At 52.9% G+C, this 19,738-nt stretch overlaps 5 protein-coding genes and 1 non-coding gene across 6 annotated transcripts; 3 read left to right on the top strand and 3 right to left on the bottom strand.

The window, feature by feature from the left end:
• Nucleotides 1-1,181: 1,181 nt before the first annotated feature.
• On the top strand, nucleotides 1,182-1,764 carry INS49_007942 (uncharacterized protein; the record flags this gene model as incomplete). The annotated part of the gene is made up of 2 exons (XM_043168687.1): nucleotides 1,182-1,328; nucleotides 1,420-1,764. The coding sequence occupies 2 exons, from the start codon at nucleotides 1,182-1,184 to the stop codon at nucleotides 1,762-1,764; spliced, it is 492 nt and encodes a 163-aa protein (XP_043026367.1).
• A 2,043-nt stretch (nucleotides 1,765-3,807) lies between these two features.
• Nucleotides 3,808-3,878, top strand: INS49_007941. The gene has a single exon. It is a non-coding gene; the product is annotated as a tRNA-Pro (tRNA).
• Nucleotides 3,879-7,531: 3,653 nt separating this feature from the next.
• Nucleotides 7,532-10,816, top strand: INS49_007940 (uncharacterized protein; the record flags this gene model as incomplete). The annotated part of the gene is made up of 1 exon (XM_043168686.1): nucleotides 7,532-10,816. One exon carries the CDS (start codon nucleotides 7,532-7,534, stop codon nucleotides 10,814-10,816), a length of 3,285 nt encoding a protein of 1,094 aa, XP_043026366.1.
• A 403-nt stretch (nucleotides 10,817-11,219) lies between these two features.
• On the bottom strand, nucleotides 11,220-12,267 carry INS49_007939 (uncharacterized protein; the record flags this gene model as incomplete). Its single annotated transcript, XM_043168685.1, has 3 exons — nucleotides 11,220-11,867; nucleotides 11,964-12,188; nucleotides 12,265-12,267. 3 exons carry the CDS (start codon nucleotides 12,265-12,267, stop codon nucleotides 11,220-11,222), a joined length of 876 nt encoding a protein of 291 aa, XP_043026365.1.
• A 748-nt stretch (nucleotides 12,268-13,015) lies between these two features.
• INS49_007938 (uncharacterized protein) lies at nucleotides 13,016-15,649 on the bottom strand (the record flags this gene model as incomplete). Its single annotated transcript, XM_043168684.1, has 3 exons — nucleotides 13,016-14,337; nucleotides 14,917-14,970; nucleotides 15,592-15,649. 3 exons carry the CDS (start codon nucleotides 15,647-15,649, stop codon nucleotides 13,016-13,018), a joined length of 1,434 nt encoding a protein of 477 aa, XP_043026364.1.
• A 2,436-nt stretch (nucleotides 15,650-18,085) lies between these two features.
• On the bottom strand, nucleotides 18,086-18,932 carry INS49_007937 (uncharacterized protein; the record flags this gene model as incomplete). The annotated part of the gene is made up of 3 exons (XM_043168683.1): nucleotides 18,086-18,323; nucleotides 18,414-18,518; nucleotides 18,580-18,932. 3 exons carry the CDS (start codon nucleotides 18,930-18,932, stop codon nucleotides 18,086-18,088), a joined length of 696 nt encoding a protein of 231 aa, XP_043026363.1.
• Nucleotides 18,933-19,738: the final 806 nt, after the last annotated feature.

Below are 19,738 nucleotides of genomic sequence, written 5' to 3'. Positions count from 1 at the left end.
AGGCTGGTTGGATGGCTGAGACATGTCCCATCTCTAAGTGCTAAACGGAACAGGGTAGTCACGCTGGACAGCATGTTTCGGTTGGCATGGGCTCTAGCAAATAGGGGTCCAGAGAAGGCCTTTTCAGCACAGCCGTCCGACTCCATCGTCACCAGAAAGGGCAAGCCGCTGACACCTCAAGGTAGCGCCGATGGGCCTACCTGCGGCGGCTTTGTCGGAATTGGACCAGGAGCTGCTGCACGGCGGCGGGGAGGGGCACGCAGCCAGCATGCAACAACAGCATTCAGCTTTCCGTTTTGGTATTGTTCGCCGGCATGCTGTGGTGATTGACCTGGGGCCCATGAAGTAATGGCAGTGCCGAGTCGGGGGCACGGGACCTGGAGGGGAAGCTATGGAATGCTCAAGAGGGGCCCAAGCCATCGGGACTTTATCAATTCGAAACTCTGGTGCTCACGGATCGAGGTGATAAACTTCGGAGGGAAAACATATCACGACGGTGCTGTGTCGCAGATGCACGCAGCTGACTGACTCGACCCGAGCTCAGGTGGAGGCGACGTCCCATGGATGCAGACCCCAGCTTGACCCAGCGGCGGCAGGATCAATCTCGAAAGTCGGTTCAACTTGGGAAGGGACGGCTGTGGTGCTGCGCCTTCCTCCAACAGAGCAGACTGACAAGGCTCTTGTGAGAATTGAGCCGCAGTCACCGCTTCGTCTGCTTCCCCGAGCTAAATCACGTCTCCACGACGACGAACCTCACGATGATGTCGCACAAAAATCAAGAACTGGCTCTATTCAAGCCAAGTTCAGCAGTTCTACACAGTAACCCCACGCTCTCTTCTCTGAACCTGAAGGACAGTAGTGTACGAATCTCGGCACTGGGAACCAGGGCTGCCAGGGTTCGAAGCTAGTCCAGTGTCGGATCCACCCTGGGGAGGCTCGTGGATGTTCTCGAAGTAATCAACCTGATGGAGCACACCAATGGCGTCACTGCGTTCCAGTTGCACGTCGACATCGCTTTCGTTTCATTGAACCCTGGGTGCAGGCGACTGGATCCTGCTGGATACGACTTGCAGGCCGTCGCCCGGGGGCCAGGGCCAGGACAAGGCCCAGAGCCAGCGATCATCGATTAATCGTCAGAGCCTGCGGAGGCCCAGTTCCGACAATCGTCGGCACTGCGAGCAATGAGCGTGTCTCTGGTCATGCACGACACCTTTGTGCTCATGGGTGCCCTATCCAGCATCTCGGGCCGCACATCACGGAATGCCATTGTGCGAGTTGAGCCTCAAATGGTCGAAAAGATCAGGAACTGCATCCCGAACCACCGTGGTGTCTGTCGACTTCCACATCAGCTCGAATGATCTACAGATCGAGTTTTCCTTGATTCGCATACGGGGAATTATTAGCATTCGTCCCCACGAGGATCCGGGTGGCGATTTTGAGGCTCTCCTCCTGTCCAGTCGAGCCTCCAAGGATGCTTCCAAGGATGCTTCCAGGGTGCTTCCAGACAGGGAGAAACTCAACCAGCCAGCGGGCACGCGTTGTTCGCCTCCTTTCCTGGTCACTTCATGGATGTCAGGGCCAGCACGCCAGAGACATCTCATCCCGCGTCGAATAAGATCAAATCCGAGGCGGTTGCCTTTTAGGCCATCCCCGGAATCATCGATCCAGCACCGGTTCAGTGATCTGTCGGCCCTGCCCGACGTCATGCGTGCCGGCGATCAAGGAGCTAACCACAACAACGCGCCGACGCGACCGGCCTATTGATCTCATCATGCGCTCCAAGTCCCACCTGATTTTACTGAGAATCTCGATGCAGAAAACCAGTACGAGATTGTTCCCGGTTTTTTCTGCTTCACCGTGTGTTTTGTGACAACGGTTTCGCGACATGGCTCGCAAAGGTCACGCATCATCACCATCTCATGCTGGGCGTCTGTTTGGTTTTGTTTGTTTACTTTCCGGTTTCTGTTACTCAAGCGCGCGCTCGAGCCAGCTGACTTGACCTGGTCAGCGCTATTGAGGACCACACCGCCCTGAGATAGCCACAGAGGTAGTGGTGTGGCACCGGGAGTGCACTGGGCCAACAGCTATCTACCTGAGAGTCCAATGAGAATCATCAATTGGGACATCCTCCGCTGGAGTTCGCCAACGCCGCGTGCTTGCAGTCCTCGCGGCCGCCATGGCCGCCACGGCCCACGGCAAACAAGGGACGCGAACGGAAAGCAGGCAATAAGCCACTAAGCTTCCAGGGCACCCCTCCCTCGGCTGAAACCTTTGCTCGCACCGGGAGCTTGGGAACAAGCTTGGGGGGTAGCTCCCCCTCTTTTGTTGCTATTCAAAGCTCCGGAGGACGAAAAAGCTCAGCTCCTTCAAGCCACGAGGGCTCACTGACTACGCTACGATGGAAGTCAATTCCGAACTTCTCACCTTCAGGTTGCGGTAGAGCATTTGTGGGTAAACGGCCTCTTACTGGGGTCAACTCCCCCGCAATTCCGGGCTAGACCTTCAGTCTGTCGTGAGATGGGACCACAGAGCGAACATAACACGATACACGAAAAGATCGCCCACCTCTGACCGTGCCCAGGCCTCCCTCTGCCTTGAACTTGACAGAGGCCCGGGAGATGGAGCTCCCTGCATCATCGCCCCATCCCCCTACCTTAAAGGTGGGAAGGTGTGATGCCAACGTGCATGAGCGCGTTTGGACTGCAGCACGGCGCATGCAGCTTGTCAGACACCTCGGTGGGACCCATTGGGAAGTGGAGCTTCCGTCGGCTTGCGCTTGGGCGCAGGTTTGAGGAGGGTTGCAACTGAAGCTTCCTCCCGCCCGGGGAGGGGGGTCTGGGCGAGAATGTAAACAAGATGAGGGGTCGACAACGCGCTGCTCACGTAAACAAGAAGCCCTGACAGGGGTGCTGCCGCCGGGTCTGGATCCATCATCACGAAGTCACGGGACCTTGCGATCCTCACTGTCGCCATCACCTCGATTCGGTGTAAGCTTACCTATGAGCGCCAACCATGGAGACTGCAATCCTTATGATACCACTTCATCCTTCGCCAATCCTCTGGCGGTGCCCACACCGATTTTCAATACTGGCAGCTTGCACATCCCCGGAGAAATCATCAGCCCAACATATGGAGACATGCCAGGCATACGTCCAGTCATCCTCACCAGCCGGCCATTACAGCACCACAGCTGCCTTTCAGCTGGGATCCGACGCGTACACTCCGCATCAAGCCGACGCTTGAGACCGGAGGCTTACAATATGGAATCCTGAGGCTGATCAGGACACTTCAGCTCGGATTGCAGGGGTGTCAAATATGCGCCCGTGGTCCACCAGGTCGCGAAGAAGCCAACGTTCACGGATGGACTACTTTACATCCGGACAGGATCCCAAAGCTCGACCATGCAAGATACAAGTCTGATCTTGCCTCCGAACGTATGGAATGATATAGTTTTGTAGGAGAAACCCGTACTGGGGAGAGTAAGTGCCGGCAGCCTCGCAAGAGCAGCGGAGGAGTACAGGGATTCTCAGTGCCGCCCCGAACAGCCTCATTCCAGAATCGCAAGCGCAGTTCTCAGCATTCTGGACGCAGGCTTTCGTTGTCAATTCAAAAGCAGGTCATGCTCTTCTTATAGCTGAGCGCTACTGGGGTCTGGTGGCTGTGCCGGCTGCGGTCGCCTCCACTGGCCGGGTGAGTCACCAGTGAGCCTCACACACGCACACACATCCAGCCATCTTTGCAAGCAACAGCTCAGTCCCAAAGCCACAGATGGGCGCTTATAATCCAAATGATATTAGACAAAGACATGGCTGGATGGTGTAGTGGCAGCATACTTCGTTTGGGACGATGTGACCCGGGTTCGAATCCTGGTCCGGCCCTGTCTTTGCTTTTATTATTCTCTGAGAGTTTTTTTGGCCTCTTCATAAAAGAGATGAGCTTTTGGCAGACTCTAGACCATATTTTTAGGCGTGAAGATCCAGAAAAGTTGTAGACAAAGTAGGGGAATAATACAGACACAGGCAAACTCATGGGGTTTGTTCCTGTCCTTCTCCATTTACAGCCACTCAGCGATTTGGCCAGTTCACTGCCAGCTAGCATATTGATTTTGTGCCGGATTGCACGGGTTCTCTTCGTTACGGACCTTGCCTTACCCAAAGTCATTCGATTTAGCATGTAGGATCTTTGGAATTCAAGCACCTAATGCTTCATCCATCTACAAGTTGGCCGTCACTTTTTGGTCTCGGACGAGAATCTCGCATTGTGTTGGATCACAGCCCTATAACCAATTGTACTGGGAACTCAAGTGCTTTTCAAGAAACATTACGCTTATTCTTCCCCACATTGGTAAATTCATAAAGCGTGGAACCATGGATGAAACCTCACCAATGTTTGACTGTCATGGGAAGACAAGGCTCCCATGTGTCAGTGAGCTCAACATTGATCCATGGGTCTCTAGAACCGTAGAATAGGACGGCTCATTCATTGTCTGAGACACGAGGGTCCTATGCTAACCCGGACTGACCGCTGGACATTCCTATTTCCGCGCCCCATGGCCCCCCACCCAGGTATACATTATGATCGTCACGGCCTGTTCTAGGCTTCCGTTTCTATGTCCTCTTTCTTGGCCCCTTGGCCGGGAAGCCTGCTCCATAGTCACATCTACGTCTTATGACCCGTGTCTCATGGACGCGATTTGTCACTCCAAGGTATGGACGAAGCGTCATTTCAGAGAGGTACTCTTTCGCATTATGGAGGTCAAAGACGACCATGATCGGCGAGTTTTCTCAGCAGTGTCTTCTTCCAGAAAGCCTCAAGTCGGATCTTCGTGTTTCGGCAAAGCCGTCGTCATTGGAAGAAACTAGTCTCATTGGTCATGCCCCCTATTAGTCCTGGTGAGTCTTTATCAGACAGACGTGGGTCGAAATTTCGCTTCCTTCTTACCTTGGCTGGACTTTGCTCCCGGAATTCTTTCCAGGATGTGAAATCTTCTTGCCTCGAACGCCCATGTGTTGTTCGCTTTGCTCCAAAGCCTGATAAATTTTGAACTTGAAGGCTTAAATTTGAGATGGAATCATGATGTGTCCGAATCACGGGATGAGGCAAGCCTTGTTAATTCGCTGACTCTTAACCTGGAAATATGGACGAACTGGCTGCGATAAAAACTGTAGAGCATCAGTTAGGTACGGAGGTGTTGGTGAGCAATATTGAACGCTTAGCGAGTCTTGTGGGCCTGTGACAGATCCTACGATTGACTGCTTATTCTTGATCGCAATGTCATCTTCTATGGGGACGAACCACATGATCCTGAATCTATTTCTTGTTTTACTTTTGCAGCCTAGATGTCGTATTTACTCCTCATCCCGGCTGAGGACTTAGTGTAGACTTAGAGAATACACGCCACGCCCCCCTTGAACGATTCCGTATCCCGGAGAACGAGTCTCCATTCCTGGTATTCTAGATATGCTTCACAACCGACATGCAGAGTGTTGCGGATCCTGGACGGCACCGACCTCAAGTCTTCGAAGGAACCGAGCCTGGGCGGATGATCTGGTTGGCATACAATGGACCCCAGGACACTGGGCAACGAACACTAGAGGGGGATGTGACATTGACAAGGCCCGAATCCTCGAAATCGAGAGATATGTGATAGAAGTAAGCCTAAGGTGGACACATGTCTAGGAGGACGAGTTGCTGAGATGGGCCACAGCGCCAGCGGAACAGTTCCAGGATCAAATCATCCGATGACTCCGCGGACAGAAAATGCTAGCCTTATTTTTTTTTTTTTTTAAAAAAAAAAAGAAATTAGCGAATGATTGTGGCTCACTCTGTCCGTGTCAACAAGCTCTTACAGTTTTGGAATACTTACCACAGATATAATATAGCTGGATAGATAGAATAAATGGTTGAGCACACTAAACGAGCACATTTCTAGGTCAGTCGCATATGTAGCCCGTCACATCAGGTTTTCGATTTAATGTCCTTTTCCTTCCTTTCCTAATTTCTTGATCTTGCTGATACATCTCGTTGTCCAACTTTATTGTTTAAAATGCCTCACGGCTTTTGGCTAGATTGCCCTGACCTACTGTTTCAATTCCTCAAATAAGATGAATATTCTCGATTCTGACCGGCCGGCTGTGTCTAGTATGGAAGGACATCTCAGGTGCGAAAGTGAAGGCGTAGTATACTATCCTTAAAAAGCATACACGTGCAATATGGGATGAAGACGAAGACTGACTACAGCACATCTACTGTTCAGAGAGTAAGTGGTATGTATAATTTAACTTGGGCCAGCTAATGTCTGATGCTGTAATTAGTACTGAAATTAGCTGGCCCATCACTTCATCAGGTATTCTAGGTAGTGTTTCTGCGAAAATTTTGTTCAGTATACGCTTAATAGCCATGCACCATGCACTAAATGATCCAAGGCTTACTTTGGACACAAAAGAATCGCTTTCGTTCACGAAATGACCAGACAACGTCCAGAACCACTAAAGTACTTACCTAGGAATACTTCATCTCCAACGCTTAACTTCGTGCTCTCTTCTCGTGATACTATATTACCTAGGTATCATTAGTTCAGATATTCAATATACATAACGGTTGTTCATGCCAATGGATCTGATTTGCGGTGTTCTATCTTTCTACCTCTCAACGAAATCTTGGGAGCCGGTCTGGGGCTGGGGTATTGTGTGTAAGTTGCTAACAGCAAGTATAAATTGCGTTGAGATCATACACTCTGGCTCGCAAACCTTTCGTCTCCATTCGTTCTTAATCAATGCCCGTTTACCTAGTGTTGCCTGGATTTTCGTCACTTTTGACTCACTTGAACATGCCTAGTTATCCGCAGCGGTTTGACGGAGCAGAGAGAAAGACGAGTGACTGCATTCCTTGAAGTGACACAACAGCCAGGTGAAGTATGCTCAATGTAAATAAATTCTTCCTCGGCTTCACTCATTTGCTATGACACGCAATTAGAAAGGTTCAGTGTGGTTCAGAAGGTCGCCGCGAAGTGAAGTGGTAAAAATACACCATCTCGCCACTACCTCACCATAGTGCAAGCTCGAACGCCGTGTATGGCCAAAGTAAGTCGCTTACATGTTGGGCTCAGATCTATTTATACCAGTGACCGACTTTAGGTTTCATGCTTGAGCCGAGAGACCTTTTTTTTTCTTGGTTTTTTTCCCAGCTGACGACAGTCGATCCTGACCCTTCGACATTGTTCTCCAAATTAAAGCAAGCCGCTGGCAAGGCTGGCACGTTGACCTCGGTTGCATTCTGCAGGACACTGGAAGTGCCAAGTCTTCGAGGAGCTCGCCGAACGACCCTTCGGATCCTCGCTGATGTTATCTTATCCATCTTATCGCTCGCTTACATAATACATCTGAACCAATCACATGCGGATCGCATGAAGCTGCCCAACTTTTTTTGATCTGGAGAAGCGGCGCTGAACAGACCGGAACCGCTCCCCTTCAAACCGGTTGGCTGCAAAGATTCGATCAATTGACGCCGATCCGCTAAAATCACGTACAAGATGCCTCCAAATAAGCGCAAGCACCGCAAAGAGAACCCAAATGCCATCGAGCCTTCACAAAAGCGAGTCAAAACCGAGACCTCTGCAGACGTCGATGTCGAGCCCGCTCCCAAGCCCGCGAAGTTCGAGGGCGGGAAGAAAAAGGGCAAGCCTGCTCCCGCCAAGCCGCTCACGAAGAAGCAGCTCCTTTCCGACAAGTCGCTGTTCCCAGAGCAGCAAGACCGTAACATCGAGGCCCCTCTCTACGAGTTACTGGGCAGCGAGGACCCCAATGAGCGCCTTCAGGCCGCCGATGTGATCATATCCAAGCTGCTGGACAACGATGGCGTCTCAGAGTCTACTCTCGACAGACATCTTGAAAAGCGGCTATTCAGAGGGCTCGCCAGCAGCAGGAAAGCGTCAAGATTGGGTTTCAGCGTCGTGCTGACCGAGATACTACAACAACTATGGGGAGAGAAGGACCTCTGCGGCGACAAGTACCGAGGCCTGACGTTCGACTTCGTCCTGAACACACTTACAGAGAAGACAAAACCCGTTGGAAACATCGCCGGCCAGGAAGAGAAGGATCACTACTTTGGTCAGCTATTTGGAATAGAATGCTTCGTACGGGCCAAAATACTCTTCGACGATGTCACGAGGTGGAACACGATATTGGCCTTGTTGATCAAGCTGGCCAAGAAGAAGGTCTGGCTCAAGCCCCAATGCACGTGGATCATCCTCCAAACAATTCCTCAGATGGATCAGCAGATCGCAGAGGAGACTCTGCGTAAGCTCGACGAGGCTGGATGGGCCAAGACACCGGACGCAGTGGCAATCACTGTTGTCTTTACGGAGAAGTTCCCGAAGATCAAGCTGCCATCGAAATCGTGGCGAGACTTCCTGTCCTCCAAATACCTCGGCGAGCTACCAGCTGTTTTGAAAGACAGCGGCAAGCAGGAAAGCAAGCAGGAAACCAATGGCGACGAGCCAGCCCAGAAGCAAAAGCAGGCAAGCTGGACAGCGCAGTTGCATTTCGTCTGGGATATTATTCTTGCCCACTACGTCAAGCTGGCATCTACAGATCCCAAGAGTGCATCTGATCAGTTCAAGCAGTTCTGGAGCCGCGTGGTGGATCAGGGCTTTTTCTCCAAAACCGTCTCGGAGCCTCAGAAGTTCACCGGTTTCATGATCTTCCAGAAGTTTCTCGAGGCCGGCATTTCGCACCCTCACATAACACAAAATTTGTTCTCCCAGAACCTGCTGACCTGCTTGATGAACCAGGCGGCGAAGCAGGACAGGTACCTCCATCGGGCAGCCACCAAGGCCCTCAAGGCCATAGAGCAGGCCGCGGACACAGACCGTAACCTAGTTCCCGTTATAATCCAGTTTCTCCTCGGCAAGCAAGGCGCGTACAATTTCGACCAGCGGTCAAATAGCAAGACCGTCGACAAATTATTGCACCTCACAAGACCTCAACACGCCGCAGAGGTTATCGAGGCGTTGAGGCAGCTGGTTCTGAAATCGGAGGGTGACGGTGCCGAGAACCATATCCTGGTCTATGCGGATTACCTGTTCCGGCTGGCCAGCATCGTCCCAACAGAAGCTGATGCGAAGAATGCCAGCAAGGGATCGGTGGGCGGACCGGCTCTGCAAGAGTTCGCGAGGCTCGCATATCCCAAAGCTGGCGAAACTGTTCCAGGACTGAGCGAGAAGACCACGCCAATCCTGCGTCAGAAGCTTACCGCTGCGCTTGCCAAATTCGTGAAGCGGCCCGAAGACTTTGCTGAGTTCTGCAATGCCATAATGTTGATCGACTCGAGCAGCGTCGACATGGATGAGGAGCTCCAGGCGGAGCTGCTCGAGGCCCTGGAGAAGCTGCAGCAGTTGACGAACCCGAAGCAGGCCAAGGGCCACAGGAGCAACGCCTACCAGGGCCTGGCCCTTCTCTACGCCGTTGCGATTCTGCAGCTGTACAACGCGGAGCCCGATGCCGTTGACATCCTGCATGATCTGAGGCAATGCCACGAGAAGTTGCTTAGCAAGCAGAACGGCGAGGACGGCGACGTGTCAACGCTACTTGTGGAGATTCTGCTTGCCATGGTCGCCCGCCCTTCGTCTCTGATGCGGCAGACTGCAGACCGTGTCTTTGAGGCGTTCACAAGTCTCATGACCGAAGAAGCTCTCATCCTTTTGACAGACACTCTGGCAGCCAAGGAGGACGCAGAAGGTCTACGAGCTTTATTCGACACGGACGCGGACATGGAAGACGTAGAGGAAGGCGCTGGCCCTGACGATGAGGACGATGTATCTGAGCTCGGTTCGGATGTTGAGTTCGTTGACGCAGAGGAGACGCAGGACGCCGACGGGGAGTCGGGCAGTGGAGAAGAAGACGGCGACGACGGAGAATCAGAAGAGGAGGACGACGAAGACGCGGAGGAGGAACTTAACGAAGACGAGGCCAAGCTCAAGGCACTGGATGACGACCTCGCAAAGTTGCTCAACAGCCACCGGCTCGACAAGGACAAAGACGCCGCGTCATCCGACGACGACTCGGACATGAGCGACTCGGAGATGATAGCCCTCGACGAGCAGCTCTCCGCGGCGTTCAAGTCGCGCGTCAAGAACGGAAACAAGAAGAAGGAGAACAAGGATGCCAAGGAGACAGTAGTCAACTTCAAGCACCGCACGCTGGACCTCCTGGGCATCTTCGCTAGGAAGGAGGCCGCCAACCCGCTGGTGTACAAACTGCTCCTGCCGCTGCTGCAGATGATGCGCACCACCAAGACGAAGGACCTGGCAAGGAAGGCGGGCAACATCATCGCCGAGATGTCCAAGGCGCAGCGAAAGGCCAAGGCCAGCGGCAGCAAGGATGAGGAGAACGAGAATCAAGGAGGCAAGGACGGCGACAAGGACGGCGACAAGGACGGCGACAAGGCCGGCTCGGAGGAGTACCTGACGGAGCAGACGCAACTGCTCGAGGCCATCCACGATGAGATGTCCCACGACGAGTCTCACGCGTTCGCCAAGTCGGCGTCCAACGCGAGCCTCCTGGTGGCTGGGGACATCCTGAGCAAGAACGTGGGCTACTTTCAGATAATATGGGAGGCTTACGGTGGGCTCGCCATGAAGTGGGCCATGTACGGCGGATTCCAGTTCTCCACCATTATCGCGGACTGGACGCAGTGGATTCAGGCGCACCCTGCACTTGTAGCGAGGCGGATGGACGCGGTGCCGGAAAAGGCAAATGGCCCGACAGATGCAGATGGTGAGGATGAGGACGAGGAAGACGAGGAAGACGACGAGTGATCATTGTGGGTTGAGCGTACTGCAGCGAACTGGATAGAACAAGCTACATTAAAAAGGGTAAAGGCTTCCCGATTACCAGCTTGGAAAAACATGCTACGCACGCGTCACTGTCGAGGTTTTGAATGCGTAACACGTCAATAATCTATAGCCCCTGGATCGTCAAAGCTGTAGTTTTTATGGTACAAGTGCCCTGGGTCGTCAAGCTACCGGCAGATTTCCATTGCTGCAGAATGCCCTGCTCTGCTTGCTGCCCATGCCGCGGATGGCCAGTGCCTTTCTCATTGGTCTCTCCCAAGGGGCTGAGAGGCATGAATCCCGACCGTCCCCAGCGCTCCGACCAGTCTATGTAGTCCTCTGGAGGGACGGGTTTCTTCCCAGCCAGACGGCCTAGCCCGGGCGGCATCTAGTCCTCCTCCATCTTATCGCCGTCCTTCTTGTCATCCTCATCATCGTCGTTGTCCTCCTTCGCTAACCGCTCCGCCTCCTCCCGCAGCGCCTTGGGGACCTCCTCGTGGCGGCCCTTGGTGGGGCCGTCATGGTTGCTGATCCAGGTCATCTCCAGCTCGTACTCCTTGTCCTTGTTGTCATCGTGGGCGAGGTGGATGATCCTCGCGGCGTGCTTGACGCCGTCCTGCAGCGAGATGCCCTCGCCGCTCAGGTCCAGCTTCTCCAGCTCCGCCTTGGCCGCCTGCCGGCCCTTGCCCGTCGCGGCGCCGTAGTAGCCCCAGTACAGGCCGGACGGCTCGATCATGTACAGGAAGGGCCCGCCGTGCTTCTTGCCCTCGGCCTTGCCGCCCGCGCCGACCTTGGGGCCCGACCCCACCTCGCCGTCCACGGGCAGCTCCAGCTCGCTGTCGTAGCCGCCGACGATGGCGGTGATGCCGAAGGGCCGCACGGACTGGTACAGGGTGTAGGCTTGCAGGTAGCCGCCCATGCGGGACGCGAGGTCGGAGGTGGCGATGGGGGCCTTGAAGTTGTCCCGCCACGAGCGGGCCTCGTCGCGTGCGCGGTCGATGAAGTGTCTGCCGTCGGGGACCATGCCAGAGTAGACCTGTTTAAGCGGCGAAGCCGTGTTAGATGCAGATTTCCTTCGAGTCAGGAGGTCTCCTCATAGCCTCCAGGGGCGAGAGGGCGGGGATGAGCGTACAACACCAAGATGCCTGTCGACGGTCGCGATCCGCTTGTTTGCGCCGGGCTTCAGCAGCTTGGATGCGACGACCTTCTCAACCGCCAGGACAACGCCATCTCTGCAACGGATTCCGATTGATGTGCCGGCGTTCTCGACTGCCTTGACGGCGTATTCGACCTGGAAGTTCCGGCCGTCGGGGGAGAAGATGGAGTTGGCGAGATCGTAGCCTGTTCCTATCGACGTCTACAACGTGAAAGCCGCCGTTAGCCTGCCTGCTGCGGGTGGCGGAGGGGGTTGGTTTGCGGCGCCATGAGCTTACCATGATGATACTCTACGCGATTGTGATCTGGTGTCGAGGGTTGTTGCCAGGGGCAGAGAGGCACGGTGCTGAGATAAATGGGCTTTTGCGAGGGCGGTACGTTGTCGGCGGTAGGAGAGCTTCGGGTGACGGATGACGAACGGGGGTGGTTTGGAGCTCCCCCAAGCAGAGCAGCCTGGGTTCCCTTCAGGCAACTGGAGCTGCGCGTTTCTAGCCTGCCGCCGCCCACGCAGCTGCAGCTCAAACCGACGCTTGATAGTGGCTGGAGAGGTAGCTCCAGGGGTCAGGAGAGCTGGGGTGACCCATGAAGTGGCTGTGCAGAAGTGGCTTGACTTTCTTCGTGACTACATAGCATCTGGAATGACACTTTGGAGAAGACATTCCATATTCCCTTGATCATGGACTTCCTCGGTTTTTTTTTCAACCTTTTTTTTTCATTTCTCTTTTTTTCTTCGCTAACTAAGAGTGTCCATGACTGAGTTATCAGTGATCCACAGAAATCCTAAATCTTCTCAACTAATGATCCGATTGCCTCCTATCAAACTCTCCGGTTCCACAGGAAATCACACACCATTCAACTTATTGCTCCTTTGTCTTGCTCGAGACTCCAGTCTGCGTCATCAAAACTTGACAAAGCTCTCAACTGTGGCGCTTGATGTTTGGCGCTCTCCATTCGCAGCCGCCCTCGATAGGAAAGCGAGGCCCGAGCCTCGGTTTTACCTAAAGAAATCATGCTGCCGTCCCATCAACTTCAGCTGGACTCTTGTGGGGGAAGCGTGTCATACGCCGATATCCTGTCAATCAGTTTTATAAAGTCCCTCAGCTCGTCCATCCTCATATACGCATCCATAATGGAGAATTTCTTGCCCTCAAGCGTGTCCCTGACCCACTCGCCGGTGCGTAACTTGTGGTTGAGCAGCCCGAGCTCCTCCTCGGCCTCGTCCCTGAGCTTCTCCCGGAGCTTTGGGTCTTGGAGCTTCCATCCACCCTCCTCGTTGACGGCCGAATCGGGTGTATCCTGGTAGGACTTAAATGTCTTGTAGGCTGTCGAGCCCTCGCCCTCACTCTGCAGCTCATCGAGCCTGCGCTCGGTTTCGTCGTCGTATGACTCGGAGTGCCTGCCCTTCATCCTGTCAAACGCAACTTGCGCCACGTCTTCAACGCAGTCGAGGTGCTGGAGCTCTTTCTGGATCGCTTTCCACTTTTTCTTTTGTGACCCATGTAGGTATGGAGGCCTCCTGGGAACAGTGCTCAACCAATCCGCATCTTGTTCGTAATCCGCCCATCTTACACATTTTTTCGGTTTGGGGCGCTCAGACTCCTCCTCGTGCTCATCTTTATCATTCTCGTTATCTTTTGGAGGCTCTGGCGGCGAGGGTGTTCCCGGCGGGGCTGGTGGTGGTAGTGGTCCGTTGTCCTCTGGGTGCTCATCTGGAGGCAGTTCTTTCCCTTTTCCTTTATCTAATTTTGGGCCTTCAGTTTCGTTCTGGTCTTCGTCTTCATCATCTTTGCTGTCCTCTGGAGGTTCCTCTGAGTTGTCGTTCGGTGGTGATGGCGGAACACCTCCAGACGGTGGCGAAGGCTGGTCATTGTTTGCTGGCGGCGGGGGAGAGTCTTCTGAGGACGGCGGGGATGGTGGGTTTTCTGATGGTGGTGACGGCGGACCGCTCTCTGGATCGGGCGACGATGTGCCGCTGTCTGGTGGCGACGGTGGTAGATGTGGATCAACAGGAGGCTCCTCAGGCGACGGGGGCAACTCCTCTCCTTCTCCTCTGTGTTTTCCTTTTTCTTTTCCCTTGTCTTTTCCTTTGTCTTTTCCTTTGCCTTTTCCCTTGTCTTTTCCTTTTCCCTTGTCTGACTTTGGGCTTTCAGTTTCATTCTGGTCTTCGTCTTCATCATCGTTGCGGTTCTCCGATGGTGGAGATGGAGGCGGCTCTGGTCGTGGTTGAGGTGATCCTGGTGGGCTGGGGCTGTTCGGCGGCGTCGGCGGTTTTTGAGGCGGTTTTGGTGGCTGTTGAGGCGGCTCCGGTGGGTTGGGGCTGTTCCCTGGCGGCTTCGAGGGTGATCCATTATCTGAAGGAGGTGAGGGTGATTTATTCCCTGGCGGCTTCGAGGGTGATCCATTATCTGATGGCGGCGAGGGTGATCCTTTATCTGAGGGTGGTGAGGGTGATCCATTATCTGATGGTGGAGATGGCGGACCGTTCTCTGAAGGAGGTGAGGGTGATCCATTATCTGATGGCGGCGGTGGTGGTGGCGCCAGTGGATCAAGAGGCGGGATTTCAGGAGAGGGAGGTAGTGGCGGCAACTCATCAATAGGAGGGAATTCAGGGGAGGGAGGCAGTGGCGGCAGCTCATCAATAGGTGGGAATTCAGGAGAGGGAGGTAGTGGCGGCAGCTCTTCAAGAGGGATGTCCGGGACCTCAGGGACTTCCGGTGGTTGTGGACCTCTTGGCCGTCGGAAGATGTTCCTCAAGCTGTGCCACAAGCCTCTTGCCCCCCCTCTGACGTTCCTAAAAAGTTGTCTGACTGCAGGCTGTCTGAAAAGCCTGCGCAGGCTTTCCAACAAGCCTCCAACGGCGGGTGGAAGACCGGCGGCGAGACCTTTCTTCTTGTCTTCTTCCTCTTTCTGTCTTTGAAGCTCATGCTCACGCTCACGCTCACGCCGGTGTTGCTCCTCTGGGGTTGGGGACGTGGGCTGTGACCCTGTAGAGGTGGTGGGTGAGGCTTTCGTGATAGTAGACGTGACCAGGGTTGTCGGAGTACCGGTGGTACGTGGCGGCGCTTCAGTGTTTTGACGCGAAGACGAACTCCGTACGGCAGCAGTCTCAATATTGGGCTTGGGCGTCGTCTGAGGAGTGGTTGTGGGGATAGTCTCAGAAGGAACAATGCTAGGACCAGGTTGAGAGGACGCGTCACCAGAAGGAAGCACAGAGCTTGCCGAGGGAAAAGAATAGATAGCGGATGTCGAAGCCGTTGGCGAGCTCGGGCTGGTTAACTCCGAAGTGGCTGATGGCGTGGAGACATCTTGAGGCGAAGGGGGTGGATAGTGGTAAGAACTGGCTGTCGGTGTTGTTGGCGAGCCAGGGCGGTCGACCTCAGTGGACGCTGATGGTGCCAATGTAACCCCCGGGATGTATGGCTGCCCGTAGCTCTGTTCATAGTCCGAGTGCGGCAGAATTATTTCCCCGTAGATGTCGACTTCGTACTCGTGCTCTCCATCAGGGGAGTTGAGAATACCTCCGTGAGGTGTACCGTGGACTTCAATGTCATAGTCAATCACCCCGAATCGAGCATTCCGTCTTGGAACTAGTGCAGCCTGAGTACCTGGTGCAACTGTGGACAGACCAACAAGCACGGCTGCTATGGTAGGCAAGTGCCGCATGTTGGAAGGTTGGTATACTCCAAGCAAGTGAGCACTAATGCCTTTGCAGCCAGGAAGGTCAGTGATGAGTGAATGGTGGGAGAATTGTTGTTGTTGGTGATAGATGTCGATACCAAATGTGGTTTCGACTGAGATATTGTTCGGAGTTCAGTTGACTGGTTGAGAGTGTAGAGTTGAGTTGTGAGTTGAGAAGGTGAAAATCAGAAAGGCGTAAGACAGGTGGTAAAACAATTCTTTTATAGATTTAATAAGGCCACGATCAGTGGGATTTCGACTGACTCTGGCACTAAGGAGCACTACTCAAAAGAAACAAGGCCATGATCAGTGGGATTTCAACAATTTCTGGCACTAAAGAGCACTAATCAAAAGGTTTAGAGAAAACAATTCCAAAATTGCTATTTTCGCTATTCTTCTTGGAATGTTGCTACTCCGTGGGTGCCCGGACGTCAGGCTAGTATCGATCGTGCTACAACTAGCCATAGTTCGGTGAAAGATAGTGGTACTCAGTTGTTGCTTGGAACAAAAACTCAACATATATTTCGCCTTATTTTCAAGCTCATCACATCTTGGGGAATAAGCACCCGCTCTGAAAATCAACATTGGGTGCAGAATGGTCTATTCGGCTTTTCTAGTAGGCTGTGGTATCTCGCTGAAAACATCGGGCAGGTCTGTTCTGTGTCTGATTAATTTTGTAGAGATCTTGGTTCTACCTGGCCCTATGTATTCAAGACCATTGGGTGAGAGCTACAGTTTGTGTATGCTTTAGTTATGTAATCGGTGTGTTAACATTGCACTAGCGATTCAAATTGTTGAAACCCTAAGATTAGGCCATAAGAATTGGCAGCATCTGAGTTGACTTGCTTTTTCGAGTATTGCAAGATGGGACCCTGCTGTGCTAGCCAAGTCGAAATCCACAGAAACACAGATTGACAAGTAGAGGTTGGTGGGAAGGTGTGAGGCGAATGGTCCTTTAGCAAAGTGACAAGATGAATAGAAAGAACTAGTGGAGATGGCAATGCTGACTGTTTCCTTGGGAAAGCGATAAGATGGGCCATTTTTGGAGATACCTACTCAACCTGGTCAAACAGTATGATCATCTATCTGTACTGAAAGGTCGTTCCCTGGATTTGATGGGATAAATCATCACCATAGGAGATAAAGAAGTCAAATAATGCAGGGTAAGATAGAATAGTTTGCCATTCAATGTTATGACTGAAATTCGGATTGACTAAATTAATGTTGTGAACTTACTTGGCCTCGGCCATTTCAGTAGTCACACGATCGTATATTACATCCCGTGAGACCAAGCACTGCCATCTCTCAGCAGACTTTTATATCCTGAGATAGCTCGGGATTGAAAGCCTCTCCGCCCATAATCCCATGGACGTATGCTTCTCCGATGACATGTAATACTCATCATGTTGAAGGATATATAAGGCTTAATCCGCTGATGGATTAAGCATTTGCTTTTTCCACACATCACCATTAGGTTTCAAAACAAGAGGCACCTTGCCACCCTCGGCGAGAACTATTCTGTCATTTTTTTTTGATTCCCATCAGGGAGCAGACACACCCAGTCGTCCTCGGACCATCCGAACCGCCTCTCGATCGCGCACTCCAAATACGGCGTGAACTCTGAATATCCAACGCTCCAAGCTCTGGACTGCATTGTGTATGTCACAGGGTTGATTTTTGAGGAGAAAGACCCGAATCTTTTCTCGTTATTGCGGAGGTTTTCAAACACCTTCAGCCACTCGCGATACATTGCTTCTGTCTTACCAGGGTCACTTGGGTTGTGCTCTAGTAGACTGTGTTAACGGTCAATTGCCGAGTATGAGGTTATATATACGAAAGAACACAAATGGGAAAGCCAACTTCTGTCTTTTTGTTTGTTTGTGCCATGAAGTATCGCAGTGTGGCTGAAATTAGGGCTGTGGCTCATGCAATGACAGATTACACAAATTTGGAATGTGAATTTCAGACAGGCTTCAATAGAGTAGAGAATCTGCTTACCGTTCCCGCGCACGGAGTCTTCCAAAAAACTGATTCCGCGTCTCCTCCCCCGTGGTTCTGCGGTGACGCCCCGGCGGCGAACCGTTCCCACGCAAGCAGCGTGTGAAAGTAAGCCGCCACGGCGTGTAGATCACTATGGGCCTCCTTGAGCGTCTCCTTCACCAGCGTACGAAAGTTTTCTGTGTCAGGACGGCTGGAGTTGTTCGATTTTCTCGATCCCAGGGTGAGGTGGACCCGGCCGAGCACCTCTGATACGGCCTTGATTTTTGTAACCTCATGCCCGCGCAGGACTAAAGTCACAGCATCCGGCGGGAACCTGACTTTTGCAATAGTGCCCCGTGTCGCGTGTGTGCGTCGCGGTCGGTTCAAGGAATCTCGTGTTAGGGGCACGGCGAAAGAGCTAGAGACGCTCCAGTCGGTTATTCACGACGGAAGGCCCCTCCGCGTGGACCGTGGACAAACGCCCAGGACGTCCAGGCTCTCTAATGTCTCTACAAGCTGTTGTGTAAGCATTCTGTAGACGTAGACCACTGGGTTGGTATAGTCCGGGTCGATCGAGATGCTGTGCACAGGATCCGAGGCGGGTCTTGTCTTTTGGACAGCTTTGATGATGCCGAATATGGCGTATATCTTGTCCCTGGGATCCTTGGCCTTCATCTGTCTGCACTTTTCTAGCAGTTTGAGAACACCTTCAGCCCCGAAGTCTGATTGATTTGGTACTGAGTCTCGCTGGAGGCCTAACTGGAGCTACAGAGACTTGATGGACAGATAGGGAATGATACCATCGTCGACAGAGGTACCTGAGTTGAGAAAAAAACAGATGCGTATCCTGAGCCCGTGATCCTCCTTACTCGGGCTGTGAGGATGGATTCGCAGTCACCCGGGGGAGAGGGGGGGGGGGCGGGAACCAGACGAACCAGACATAGCTCAAAGACTCGTAACTCCCAAGAGAGTCGTCCATCACGACGGTGGACAGTTGGAGCTGAATCGCCTCGTCACCAGAATCTGGCAGAATGGCGAGCAGCCTGATGAAACCCTCTCCGGGAAGAGAATCGTATTGAAAGTGGGCATTTGCATGCGAGATAAATCCCTGCCCCTGAGTCGGCTCTACTGTTGACGCTGCATTTTCAGTATTCTTGCTGGAAGTAATCTTCTCGATCGAGGTCGATGAGCTTTCAAGCCATGAGTCTCGTGCTATCTTGAACTTCTTTTTGCCCTCTCTCTTCATGTAGGCCTTCATCGAGACCCACTCATCGCGCCCGCTGGCCATTTCGGACTTTGTGGCTAGTTGTGTAAATATATATATGATCAGCTTTATAAGTAGCGGACCGAAATTCTTGTATAGTGCAACATTACTTGGGTTCTGTCAGCACGTAGGCAGCCTCAAGCCATATTAAGCTAGCACCAGAGCGCTTGGGGCTCAGCTGTAATCTTCCATACACTGGACCAATGAGCACCAGATTCGGGCCCCAGACTTTGGGACCGCAATGCGTTGAGCTGAGTAACGCTTATGGAGAAAAATTGATGTTACGACAAGGCTCTGGTCGTCCTACATGAACGCCACGATCAAGGGCAACGAAGAATCCTATAGGCATCACATGTATCCCTATCTCCCCCTTGTCATGCAACATTGGACCATGCCTTTCAAAAACGGCGCAACACCACCATGACCAAATGCCCAGCATGGTCTTCCAGCACCCTGTGCTGCCCTCAACCTATCCCCAGCCCTGCGCCATGCCCTTGTCCGCTGTTTGCACCGCATATGACCACAGCCAGGCCGAAGGGGTGGAGAACCTGGCCAAGTCGCCTGATTCGAGTAAAAGGGCCAAGTTACGCGCATGACCAGCAAGGAGCTTATTCCTCGGTCCCTTCCTTAAGTTCACATGTTAGTGGGACAATCCATACTTGCATGGTTGAATACAATATATTAAGGCATATAGTAAGTGGTGAGAAACTAAGCCGCTTCTTTCCCCAATCTAAAATGTGGGCCCAGTCCTTAAGAGCTGATTGTCCTTTCTGAGGCCAGCCGTCGTGGTGATGGATCCTTGTCTCGTCTTTGTCCGGAAAAGGTGAGGA

This window comes from Diaporthe citri, assembly GCF_014595645.1.
Source record: "Diaporthe citri strain NFHF-8-4 chromosome Unknown scaffold_3, whole genome shotgun sequence".
In the NCBI taxonomy this organism is placed as follows: Eukaryota; Fungi; Ascomycota; class Sordariomycetes; order Diaporthales; family Diaporthaceae; genus Diaporthe; species Diaporthe citri.
The sequence above is the reverse complement of the archived record's forward strand: the minus strand, read 5'-3'. Positions and strand labels throughout refer to the sequence as shown.